Source organism: Setaria viridis, chromosome 9 (assembly GCF_005286985.2).
Source record: "Setaria viridis chromosome 9, Setaria_viridis_v4.0, whole genome shotgun sequence".
Lineage (NCBI taxonomy): Eukaryota > Viridiplantae > Streptophyta > Magnoliopsida > Poales > Poaceae > Setaria > Setaria viridis.
Window position 1 is genome coordinate 49,722,701 of NC_048271.2, and position 12,909 is coordinate 49,735,609.

Genomic DNA, 12,909 nt, shown 5'->3' on the forward strand with positions numbered 1-12,909 from the left:
CTAGCCTGCAGCTCCAGCAGCTTGGCTGTTTTGGGCGTGCAGCTGCAGCATAAACGCTGCAAAAAAATCAGAAGCGAACAATCAGGAAAGTTAAGATCCGATTTTCTTGGTTGTCTCGTCCCAAATGTCGAAGATATTATCGAAGATTATTGCCGATATATGATGAAGAGACATGCAGTAACCATCCCAATCGACCTGGCCTGTTTTACAGTCCATGTTCTCTATGCTGTGTATCAATCGAAAGAGGACCTCAACATACCGTGCCCAATCTCACATCTTTGTGGCATCTCCAATGCATAGGAGCAACCCCGCTTCTAGGACCGGACTGATTTTGTAAAAAGTCCCACAATGTTTAGACCAGATTCCATAATTGAAGGTGGCCCACTTCTCAATAAAAAAATCAATTCTTCCCCAACCGCCCTTCTCTCAACCGCAAGGAACCCGAAGCACGCACGCCGCTGCCTGCCGCCGTCGTCACCATCTTCATGCCTGCCCCCTCCTGATCCGCTTCAGATCCCACCTTCCTGCTCCCAGAAAGCCACAAATCAAACTCCTAGCATCTGGATCTGAAGGCAATGGTGCCAGATTTGGAGAAGATTGCCTCCAGCGAAGAAGCTCCTTCGTTCTTAGATGCTGGTAGCTGCGATCGGAGGTCGAAATCGTACAGGTGATGCCGCGTCTCCGTCCTCCCCTAGCGAGGCCCCCCGACCTTCATACTCCGGCGACACATCTGAGCGTGCGGGCGCAGCCGGATGAGAGACCCGTGTACTGCGACACCATGTGCAAGAATGCGAGGTCAAGCCGCCCGATGCCCCGCCCACCGTTCTTCTCCTGAGCCACCGCTTCCCCTGCCTCTCGGCGGCGTGGGCAAGCCCGGAGTGGCGCCGGAAGTCGCCGCCATAGAGCTTGAAGGTTTTGGGGACCTGCTCGACGGTGTAGCTCGCAGACGCGGCGGCTTCGTCTAGGCGGTGGGAGCAGCAACAGCAGGGGAGAGAAAGGTAAGGCTCTGTTTGGATACGGGCGTACCTGTCACATCGGATGTTTAGCTACTAATTATAACTATTAAATATAGTCTAATTATAAAATTAATTACACAGATGGAGTCTAATTCGCGAGACGAATCTATTAAGCCTAATTAGTCCATAATTTGACAATGTGGTGCTACAGTAACTATTTGCTAATGATGGATTAATTAGGCTTAATAGATTCGTCTTGCGAATTAGTATAGGAGTTCTGCAGTTAGTTTTATAATTAGTTCATATTTAGTCCTCCTAATTAGCGTCCGAACATCCGATGTGACATCTCACCTCGCGTCCCCTAAGTCCTCCTAATTAGCGTCCGAACATCCGATGTGACATCTCCTAAAATTTAGTACCTCGCGTCCAAACAGCCCCTAAGTCGGGAAGAGGATGGAATTTTTTATTCCATGGAGCTCGCTCCTGGGAGCCGGTCCTCAATTTCTCTCGGATAGGACCGACCTTGCAGTGCATGGACCGGGTCCAGCGCCTATAGGACCGGCCAAGGAGCGCGCATTGGAGAGGCCCTTGCAATTGAGCCTCCGGGAGTGCATGGCCCATCGCAATGACACGTTTCAAGACAAAAATTAAACCTCAGGACCATGCTTACAAAGACAAACGAACGCGCATGGCCCACCCTCAAACCGTATGTTGGTCCATTTCTGCAAGCAAATGATTTCATATTCATGCCATCTTATAAAAATCATGGTCCAACACATGCACAATCATTTTACTGTTTGCAAGCTCACAAGTCACGACAAAGCAGGCTTTACCAACGATATATGCATGCAAACAGTCAATTTTTCACTCTTTTCTTAAGAACAGCTCGCTGTCCCAGGGCCACAGATTGAACCATGAACTTTATTCAGATCAAGCGCCTGCCAGCCTTCATGTGATATTTCGATTATGGGATCAGTGTGTCTAGCCGAAAACAGACCAGAACCAAACCAAATTATTTACCAGCCCCACATGACATGAGAGACTCTTCCATGTTGGAAATTCAATTGCAAAGGCTTTCTTGGGTGGTAGATAGGAAGCATTGCTTTTTTCATGGATAAAGCGGCGAAACAGGAACATTATCGATGGGGTGTCATCCTTTGAATCTTCTTATCGCAGGTCCGAGAGAGGATCAGATGCAAATTAAGATAAGCCACTTTAACCCCCACTCCAAGAGAAGAATTCCTCCTTGTTGGACCTCCGTGCAGCACCCAGTCGCACCGCCTAACCCTTGCAATCAGAAGTCAGAAACGAGATCAACTGTTCACTTTGCTATTCCTGATGCAGCATTGACCAATTAGATAACACGTGGTAAGTGGTAACCAGTAATACAGCTCATGAATATTTCCTTGCTGGAAAAGAGAAGGGGTGGTGAATGGACTACAATGCGAAAACATCAAGTATCAGAAACAGGTTAATGCGGGTATAAATGAGAATTCAATCAATTTGTAAATATCTTGTAGAATCAAGAACTCCTTAAAAAGGCAAGGCGTGAACAGAATATGTTCCAATGGCGAATGCATCTGCCGGGACTAATGTGGCAACTTTGCCTGCTGTGGGTATATGTGTGTCACGCTCCTCTCACTGATGCGCCCCACAACCAGCTGGACCTGGTGCTCCTAAAATCTGGCTACATGTGACCACCGTTCACCTATTTGATCATATAGCTGGCATTTTGTGCTGACGGGCACACAGGGGCTCACCTCCTTTCCCTTCTATCAGTCAAGGCTACATGTTTTTATCAATTATATGTAAAGAAAATGCAATCAACTACAGTTGGTTCAGAAACCATCACATTTGCTTCCTGCCCAGTCCCTCTTTTTCCTTTCTTCAAAATTTCAAGAGTCTTTTGCCAATACCATGAATCAACAGCAAAGAGATGTCATGCAGGTTAAACCTTCTTTCTCTGTGAGAGATACTTCCAGCAGATTTTTTTTTGTCAAATTTTATTGTGATTAGCCTGTATAGTAGCAGTAACTGTGTATCAAACACGATATGCCTAGTAAATAAAATGGCACAAGGGTATTGGCTTTGCCAAAATTTCGAGAACATTTAATTCACTGTGGTATGGCATTGAAAGCAATCAGGTGTGTTCAGAACCTTATGCTGGCTCCTAATGCAGGAATTTATTCCGGATAATGATGGATGTGCATTTAAAAGGAAAATGCCAAAAATTGAAGTCCACGAAAGAGAAGAGGCACCTGTCTCTATCGGCAACGACGATCAGCATTTTGCCATATCCTCATCCCGGCTGTCAGCCACTTGAGCAATTCATCCAAACATCAACAGCAAGAACAATCATCAGCAAACCACACCGAAGTGAATCCTGGAGAATACATTGGAAACAGTGATTTCTTTTATTCCATATAATGAAATCAGAAGATGACCTTGAAGTCCACAAAGCGCGGTTCAGCTTCAACAAGTCCAGATATATACAAGTTTATGCTGAAGTGCAAGTTAAAGTGTTATGAGAAATGTACCTTCAAGAAACATCCTCTTTCTACTTCCAAGAATATCTCCTTTTGATGTCATCCAAGGACACATTTCAGACATCAATAATGGACTGAAGCACATGCATCCGAAGATTGAAACTATATGCAAGTTAAAGAGAAACATCAATAACAATGCCTCCACAAATATTTACACGGAAGGCCCCGCAAACATCTCAGCAAGAACAAAGCATCAATTATCAGTTTCATTTTTCGCGACAAGCATAAAAAGCAATCACAGGGAACTCTTTATGCCAAGTACCACAAAGGACAGAGCAAAAGTATGTAGCTAACAAGGCATGCAAAGGACATGTAGCAAAGATGAACCACAGTGCATTTACCAACTGACTAAACACTTAAATTACTTACACTGAATAGCAGCACCAAAACAGCAGCATGCAAATTGCAAGGAGTAGCAGAAACATTAATATGATCTTTCAGCACTTTGACCCCATCCTAGCACCATAGGAGTTGGTGAACCTGATAATTGCCACCAAGCACAATGAAAAAGCTGCAAATCTGCTGCTGCAGAAAAGGCTGACAAAATCACTAGAGTCATATAATTGATCACAGTACAACTCAAAGAGGCAGACAGAACATCTGGCATTCTGGCTGTTCCTCCATCGGTCAGATTAACAATTTGCTAAGAAGTTAATGAAACATGATACGAGAAATAAGATTACATCCTCTGGTACTCATATCCCAAATATGAGAATTGAACTGATGAAGAAATCAGTCACAGTAAAAAAAAAGATAAATTATTTTGCAAGCATCTATATTTGTTGAAACACAAAAGCGATCCATCAGGGCAAGGGATAGGTAGCTCAAGATTGATTGTTAATTAGTCAAGAATGTAGCAGCACGTCCCAATCATTAACATGCTAGATCCCAACAGAAACCATCAAACTAATACATTAATAGATTTCGTACAACTATGTTTGAAGAAGAGAGCAATGGTACAAAATACAAGTATGTCCAAAAGAAGGAGCATTAGGCATGCTAAAGACAACTATGATCAAATTTGCACAATAGTTGAGCATATTACAAGCTTCTCCCTCTGCCCTCAATCTAAGGCGTATTCAGTATTAGAAGGTCTTCAAACTTCAAATTTGACCTTCAATTTCTCTTACAACATATTGTCAATTTTTACAGAATATTTTGAATACAAATCTATTGATGCAACTTTTGAACACTAACCACACACATAGTTAACTAATTGTTAGTCAAAACTTGCAAAGTTCTCTAACAAAATGTGCCTTAATCATCGGTCAAACTTGAAGACATGGTAAAATGATCTGGATGGAACTTGTGAATTGTCTTGAGGGACCTCCAAACATACAATAAATAAAAGGTGAGGAGTACATTTCTGGTGTCAAAATAGATAGGTTAAAAGGCAAGCAGAAAGAACATAATTTTTTTTCAGACATTTCAAATCATCTCCCTGCTACTTTCAACTAGCTAGCAGCAGCTAGTCAAATTTTAAATCAAGTTGATGCACTTACAGCTCAGCTAAGCTAACATTTCTAGCAATAATCACGGTGGTCGGCTTAGCAACAACCACACAGCTCATAATCTATAACAGAGTTAAGTTATTCAAAGTAAGGATCATTATGTTTTCTAGCATAGGCTTCTTGCAAGATAGCTAACAAAATGAATCCAAACTAAGCCAGATATTTCTTTAGCAAATTCTGAAATGAATTTTTATTAATTTTAATGTGGCAGAAGCAAAACTAAGTCGCTGGGTGGACATAGCAAAGTTTTTTTTTAAAAAAAACTAAGATAATAGAATATAAGAGGAGGGATGGAAGACATAGACATCAGCTTCAAAGTGAAAGCAGCTTAAAGGGAACTCGCAGTGGATAATTGCTCAATTAGAAATGGCTGGGAGCAGGCAACAGCACTGCAAGCTTGAATAGGAAAAATGAAATTTTAGTTTTTTTATGTATGAGAAAATTTTAACTTTTCTTGTACAACTCTGTTAGCCTTTCAATTGATACAACCACAGGGCCTTGCGTTGCAGTAACTAGTAGCTTTATGTTGAGTGGAACCAAAGCATGAGACAATCATCTCACTGGTTGTTTTGCTATGGATATTGACAGGTTCTGGTCCTTAATAATGTTACTCTATCAGCAAAGATTTCGATAGTGGTAGCATTTCCTATGAGTACTATTCTATGTAGCTAGTAGCAGATTAACACCTTTTAGGCTCCTAAAGTCTCACAAAGAAACTTTTGATTAATAATGGACAGAACTGTGAAATCAAGAAGCGCACTGAACCATCCACCAAATTGATGAAAAAGAAAGGAAGAAATAAGAAACATTGCCTTACCTCTCTTGTATATGTCTGCTTTCTTGCTTGGAAAGGATCATTGCCTTCCAGAGTCCACACAGGATGTCATTGGGATGGATACTTCATATCATTACAGTAGTTCAATATGTATCCTGTAAAAGTCCAGTTTTGAAGATTAAAAAACACACCAAGATCTGCTCTATCATGAAGCCAAGACAGGGACATCAGAAACCATACAAATGACCCCTGCCAGATTAGATGTGGAGTCCTAGTCAGTCAGATATAGGAACTCCAAGCATTATCAGATATAGGAACTCCAAGTATTATATTATTATTAGTATGTCACCTCTTGATATCTAAAGGAAGTCTAAGGGGTTTGTTAGTCTGTGATATGTTAGTTAGGCAGAGCCTAAAAACAACAAACGAATTTGAAGGGGTCCTGCACGTGCACAGAGATCAATCAAGTAAAGGGCTTCACCCACCAAATTTGAGCCCGAAGATTAGAGTGGTATGCCCATCTTGTATAGTATTATGAATTCTGAACTTGCAGCTGAGTGAGCTCAGACCACACAACCACACAGTATGCTGACGATTATGGCAAAAAGGAAAAGGATCTCTACCATCCATTATTTGCGTTCAGCTCCAAATTTTGCAGTATTGGGGATAATGAAGAGAAACTGAGAAGCGCTGTGAGTCACTAATTCGTCCTACTAGTTTATATCCACATGGTCCACAAACATGAACATCCATATACCACGTTATACTCATTCAATGCCACAAGGATGGTGGTTAGCAGGGGGAAAACAGGTGACACAGGGAAGCCAGCACAGGTTTACTTGATACAATTGTTTAGCATGTTGTACAGATTACAGATACATCTAACACAACTATACTAGCTACTTAACACACAAATGCACTGCCACTACTCACATTTAAAGCATTGTAGCGCATCCAAAGGTCATGAATAGCGCTCCCATGTCAGTACCATAACTAGGTCTACAGGTTCATCGATCAGGTCACAGATTCAAAAATCAACTCTGTACTGCCACCACTGCAGCAGTAGATCCAAAAAAAAAATTCTAACGCTAATCAATCTAGCACACTAGCCATTAGCCAATACAACTAAGGTGTTGCATCAGCACAAATTAGTGGAAACCACAAACAAACGGAGGTGTCATAGCCGTGATCAAAGCTTCATTGCTGGTCGTGTTGTGTTGGCCTGTGCTTCGTAGGATTCGATTTTGCTCTTCGCAGAATCGACGCGCCGTCGGCGTCGGCCCGCACCCACTGATGTTCCTTGGATGCCCTCAACTACCCCCGCCCCCGACCGCAAAGCCCCTCTCCACAGAGCGAGATCGACGCACCTCTAGCCGGACGCATCATCGCATCAGACCGCTGCCCTCCCCAGTGGTCGCCGGCTCGCCGCGCGGTAATGAGCGGACTGATTGGGGCGGAGAAGATTAGGCCGCGGCTGGGGTTTGTCCCGTGGACCTGCGGCCTCTGCCTCGCAAGTAGCAACGAGACGGGGGGAAAAGTGTGGCGGGGGAGGGGAATGGGCTGCGCCTATCTGGATTCTGGAGGTGGAGGGCTTATTTGTTAAAATTTCTAAGAATTTAGGGGTGTTTGGGAAAAATATTGGATCGCGAATCGCGATCGAAATCAGGGGGTTTATGTAAAAAACTGGATCGCGATTAATAGTCACGATCCAAAATGAGGGAGGTTTCGGTAAAAACTGGAGCGCGATTAATAATCGCGATCCAAGTTAGGGGGGTTTCTGTAAAATGTTCAGGCCGGCGACTCGGATGCCGGCGGCCGCCGCCGTTCCCAAATCCCGACCATCCAGCTGTGGCGCGGAGCCATCAATGTCGACCCCACGAGCGCTATTTCCTGCCGTAGCGTCCGCCCGAGCTCCGACCCACTGGATTTCAACTTGAGGCATTCTCGCCTTGAAGTGCGCCGCCGCCGCGCCGGACTGGACAACGGAGCTGCGCTCTCCGCGCGGCGGGACCCGACACAGGAAGAGGATGGAGACGACCTGTGCGGCGCCGCCGGACTGGGTAGGATGGAGGATATCCACAAGGCCGGCAAAGGAGGTCGCGATGCCCGGTCGACGAGTCGATCTCCACCGGCGCCGAGGGCCGCAGCGCCACGGCGTCAGCAGCAATGGACTTCACACTCTGGCCTGCGAACTGTTTCGCTGACGGCTTGGGCCCGCACGGACCTGTCAAATCGTGGAGCCCGCTTGTCATTGTCAACACGCTCGTGCGCGGAGCGGTGAACCGAATCCTAACGTCCATGGCTTCCCCCCGCGGCCACCGGCGGCGACCCCCGTCCGACGCGCCGTCTGAGCAGCATGTGGGGTGTTGCCGTGACATCAGCGATTTCTTCGGAAACAAAATGGGATCCCAAACAAAATCGATCGACCAGATGAATGCACGGTAGGCTTGGAAGCATTTGACGATAACGAACCAAAGCAGACAGATTTGAAGCGCACAGAGGCAGAGAGCTTCTCGACCTTGCACGAATTCATGGACCAAATTAAGTAATTTGCCAGACATTAGGAATTCCTATGGTCGTGGTCATGGCTATTATGATTCAGAAAACAGAATGTATGGTCATGGGAGCCAAGGATAAATTCCATTCATGGTGAGATGATCACATGGTTTTTTGTTCGAAAAATAAGATGAATAGTACATGATTCTCACACTACGATGTTTGCCAAACAGATTTTGCCAGCGCCACCAATACGATTTATGTATCTCCGGTCAGTTCAGTCCAGAGGTTTCTAGCTATGGCTCCGAAAGGGATTCCTTGATCAGCTTCTCCGTGAGTGCTTTCGGTAGCCCCATTACACTATCAATTGTACCAACCTGCACATAGTTCCGATCATCAGGTGCGATGCAATCCCTCTGAAATGACTATCAGTATTTAACCAGGAATCAGAACATGAGCAACTCACAATGGCTTCCACGAGAGGTGAAGTTAGGGGATGCTCTACTAGGAGACCACCAGCAACATAGAAGACATTGCCCTCCTCAATCTGAAACATAGAAAAGTGAAAATTTTATTTGATGAGTCTCATGCCAGAGAAACTACGGTGGAAAGAAGAACCAACAAATTTTCAGTGTAAACTGTGTGCCAATGAGATTCCATCACATTTTGACTCAAAGGAAGAGGTATATTTAACAATGACAAAGCTGATCAATTGTCGCAGAGCAAACAAAACCAGAATACTGGGCTAACTGTTGCAGAGTGCAGACTTACCAAACTCTCCACAACTTCATCAGGAATTTTGTGGAAATAAACCTGATCATCAACATATACAGTGGAAATGTTAACAGGTGCATCGCAGAATAGAACTCAAAAGCAATTGAAAACCTATGATTCAATTGTACTGGAATATACACGATCATTAGGATTTATAACTGTACCAAAAGATTAGTTATACACTTATACCTCAGAACCAAGAGCGATATAATGCCAAACCTATTATCTTATTAGGGTCTAGAAGATTAACATCATCAACCAAACCAAATACAGTTAATTAACTTTCTAAATACAAAGTTAGAGAGCTACTCTTTGAACTTCATGTTCAGCCTCGACTTCACCCCTCAACTTCGTGATAGAGCAAACATCATCTAAATTTTATTGCAGAATTCATGTTCAGCTCTCAACTTACCACAGAGCAAAAGGGCCTATAAGTTCAATGCTCAATTTAGGTTAGGAAGGGTTAGGTTAAAAGTAATCTGTTACTAGTTCACAAATTTCAAATTTACTTGAAACTGAAGTTGAGGATAAGGTTGATTTGGGCAGGAAGCTAAAAAGACATTACAAAAAATCACATTAAACAAATAAACAGTAATTAAACAGAAACTGAAACATATGCTAAGACTGGCGAAAACAAGTTGAGGGTGTAAACCTAATATCTAAGCATAAGGACAGTATGGTACTTATTCCTAGAAGAAAAACATCAGGGAAACTTAGATAGTACTTCTGCTTTATCCCATCCTTCCCTTCTAGCTCCAGTCTTCACATTTGTAACAAGCACAGATCCAATCGTTGCAGCATGGCTTTCAGAGTACCCTGAAAGCAAAATTCGTTTACAAATCACCACAGGGCAAGGACAAGTACAACAGAGCATCTAAAATAATTTGAGTTCTACAAAATAACACAAACCCTTGATGAATTTCCGTGCCTCTTCTGGAGTACTAGGTTTTTCTCTAATCACTCCATCATGAACCACAACCTCCATAAAGCATAATGTCGGAAGAAGAGTTAAAAACCAAACAAACACTAATGGTTGTATAAACAGTAATAACATGCGCAAGCACGTGGCAAACTATAAAAATTCTCAACTAGTCAACTTGAATGTTGATGACGATCAATTTACTAATTTCTAAAGTCGTATTCCTAAAAACCGCTATTTTGATAGTTTGTGTCTGTCCAGTACAATCTGAGCAAAACTTTGATTTCCATAAATTGATAGATGCTAACAATGCCCTATATGAATACACAGGGAAAGCGCAAACAAGAGGGTGATTATTCTTCTATCATCCAGCCACCCTTTTATGCCTCTTGATTTTGATCGCCAGAAATTTGAAGACTGTTCAGCCTAGATTTCAATAACCATCCCTTTTCTTCTATCATCCATGCGAATGTTTACAAACAATAAACATTAGCTGATGGTCGGTGTTAATGTCCTTTTATGTTTTAACTTCACAGGCATCCTAACAAAAGTGGCAGAGTAAATATCGACTCAAGAATCAAGCACACAAGTTGAGCCATGTTTCCAGAAGCAGCTGAACCTAAAAAATTGCTAAGGCTACTGTGTAAATATAATGGTGGTGTATTCACGATTTCATGTAGCTCAAATGCAGCAAGAATGACAGAGTTGGGATGCATCCAGTCACTTTGATTGTTGATAACTACAGTGTGGAAATCGACTCCTATATTCACATAAATGATGTAACTCCAATCATCATAGCTCATGAAAGATTATCAAGCAGAGTGTGCAGTGTGCTCAATGAGGTGTAAGCAGCATACTTGGTCAGCGGTGATCATCAAAGTAGTCTCTTGAGAATCAACAATCTCTTTCATCATCCCATTGTTCTTCATCTTCTCAAGAATAGCATCCGCCTACGATATTGACAAAATATACTAAGTAAACCAATGGTAATCAAATTGCAACTGACTTAATCAACCATTACCTACAGTTGAAGTAACTAAAAGACAAATGTGAGTCAGAAGTCAGAACTCAGAACTCAGAACTAGTCACAACCAAATAAAAGACCCTTGTTGTTTTGACAAAAAAGCTGGAATTCGTCCATATGCTAGGCACTTTGATATTTCATCTAATCATAAATACTAAAAACTATTAAACCCAAAACATATTTAGCTGCCGCGCTAGCTCCACTCCCACGGTCCCATCTCCCATCCCCTTGTCTGGATAAACCCATTCCCTCCCAATCCATCTGGATTCGAATGGAAAATGAACTAAATTTCCACCCCCAGTCCCTCCCAACACGTATGGATTGAAGGGGATTACTATGTATCCAAACAAGGACTTAATCCTGAAAAGCAGCCACAAAGAAAAATAGAAGGGCAGCAGAATCAAGTTCTAGAACAGAATAGAGCAAGAATTACTTTCGCATGAGCCAAGGCGACCACCAGTTCCTCTGGCTTCTCCTTTCTGATCTCCTTCTCGTCGATATCCGCACTCTGTAGCCCCCGGAGAAGGCAAACAAGAAAAGGAAAATAAACGAACTGAAGTACTGAACCGTAGGGGAAGAATCTACATAACATGTCAACCAAAGAGGGCAAAGATATCCAACAAGAAGTGTGAACTTGTATCCCATCTCGGACAGAATCTGGCGGCGCGACGCCGACGAGGAGCCCAGGATTAGCTGCATCGTTCCGACGCCAGTGTAAACCGCAGGTTAGAGAGGAAATATGAAGAGGAAAAAAAAAAGGTGAGGTTTCAGCGCTGCGCGTGCGCGCAAGAGTACCCTGAGAGCCGAAGAGGCGGCCATGCTTCTCCTTCCCTCGCCGCCGTCTCCAAGATGCCGCGGGGGGGGGGGGGGGGGGGGGGGGGGGGGGGGGGGGGGGGGGGGGGGGGCGTGTGGGGTGTGGGGGGGGGGGGGGGGGCCTAGGGCATAATTTATTTTACGAAGAGGCGGATTTAACAGCCTCACGAGCATTCACGTTATAGCGTCTGTTTTCATGAATAAAATCAGCAGTACCAAACTACACTGTTATAACCTTTATCTCTCTAATGATATAGCCATCAACAGTCATTTCTCCCTCCTTAATTCCTCTGATTACATTAACATTGTCCGAGACTAGCCTGAAGTGTTGAACCATGAGGTCATTCGCCAACACCAGGCCTTCCCTGCACGCAATAGCCTCGACAATCTTTGCATCTAAAAGTCCACGAATCACCAGCGCAGACACTCCCAGAAAGTTTTCTACAGCGTCCCTAGCAATGGCAGCCGCCACTCCTTGCTTGAATTCTTCGAAGTGGCTGCATCGATATTAATTTTTAACAAGGCCCGGTGGTGGAGGGATCCGCCGAGGTGGGACACCTTGGGTATGTCTTACCGATGTCGCCTATACCGTCTTGATCATCTCCAGGTCAGTTATAAAATTATTCACAAAACAGTGAGTAGATAAAGTACTCTAAAAAGAGATCTCGTGGATCGCCTTCCTGCGAGCATACCAGATCGCCCAAAGAGTGACCACCATCCTCGTCAGATCCTCAGGCTTTAGTGAGCTGATAATAGCCGCTAACCATCCCCTAGACTCAGGGTGTGTTTGGTTGGGCTTTTCAACCTACTTTTGCTTTTGCAAAAGCCAAAAACCAACCAAAGGACTTAAAAGCCACATGTGCTTTAGGCCAAAAGCTGCTTTTGCTCTAGTACAAAATCAAAAGCACCTTCCCCCTGCTTCCAAGAGCTTTTGGGGCAAAAAAGTACCCACCTGCTACTGGTTATGAACGTAGCGGTTCATTCCTCCCCATTCTATTTCTTCTCCGCCTCCTCCTGCAGAAACTGTCCGCCTCCTCTCGCAAAGCCAACCGTGCGCCTCCTCCCGGCCGCCGATCCACCGGCCGCGCCCCCGGA

General features: G+C 43.9%; 1 protein-coding gene and 2 long non-coding RNA genes across 7 annotated transcripts; 1 reads left to right on the top strand and 2 right to left on the bottom strand.

Moving 5' to 3' along the window:
• Positions 1-3,544, top strand: LOC140221524 (uncharacterized). Its single transcript, XR_011897321.1, has 2 exons — positions 1-998; positions 3,136-3,544. It is a non-coding gene; the product is annotated as an uncharacterized lncRNA (long non-coding RNA).
• On the bottom strand, positions 1,668-7,388 carry LOC117837165 (uncharacterized). 5 transcript variants are annotated; one of them, XR_004636256.2, is made up of 6 exons: positions 7,156-7,380; positions 5,831-5,943; positions 3,872-3,982; positions 3,494-3,604; positions 3,215-3,339; positions 1,668-2,393 (listed from the first exon to the last, which is right to left on the bottom strand). It is a non-coding gene; the product is annotated as an uncharacterized lncRNA (long non-coding RNA). The 5 variants fall into 5 exon arrangements; XR_004636255.2 differs by having other exon boundaries at positions 1,668-3,339; positions 3,872-4,024; positions 7,156-7,388; XR_004636254.2 differs by having other exon boundaries at positions 1,668-3,339; positions 3,872-4,027; positions 7,156-7,388.
• Positions 7,389-8,401: 1,013 nt separating this feature from the next.
• Positions 8,402-11,863, bottom strand: LOC117837164 (uncharacterized). Its single transcript, XM_034716751.2, has 9 exons — positions 11,797-11,863; positions 11,623-11,694; positions 11,435-11,509; positions 10,835-10,927; positions 9,968-10,037; positions 9,783-9,874; positions 9,056-9,097; positions 8,751-8,831; positions 8,402-8,661 (listed from the first exon to the last, which is right to left on the bottom strand). Exons 1-9 carry the CDS (start codon positions 11,818-11,820, stop codon positions 8,581-8,583), a joined length of 630 nt encoding a protein of 209 aa, XP_034572642.1. The 5' UTR covers positions 11,821-11,863; the 3' UTR covers positions 8,402-8,580.
• Positions 11,864-12,909: the final 1,046 nt, after the last annotated feature.

What these genes read in the sequence shown, in the direction of transcription:
- LOC117837164 (XM_034716751.2), bottom strand. Translation starts at nt 11,820, where the DNA reads ATGGCCGCCTCTTCGGCTCTCAGG. An exon ending in GATACAAGTTCACACTTCTT is followed by an intron (nt 11,510 to 11,622) that starts GTTGGATATCTT and finishes CGGGGGCTACAG; the next exon opens with AGTGCGGATATCGACGAGAA. An exon ending in AAGGATGGGATAAAGCAGAA is followed by an intron (nt 9,098 to 9,782) that starts GTACTATCTAAG and finishes GTTGATGATCAG; the next exon opens with GTTTATTTCCACAAAATTCC.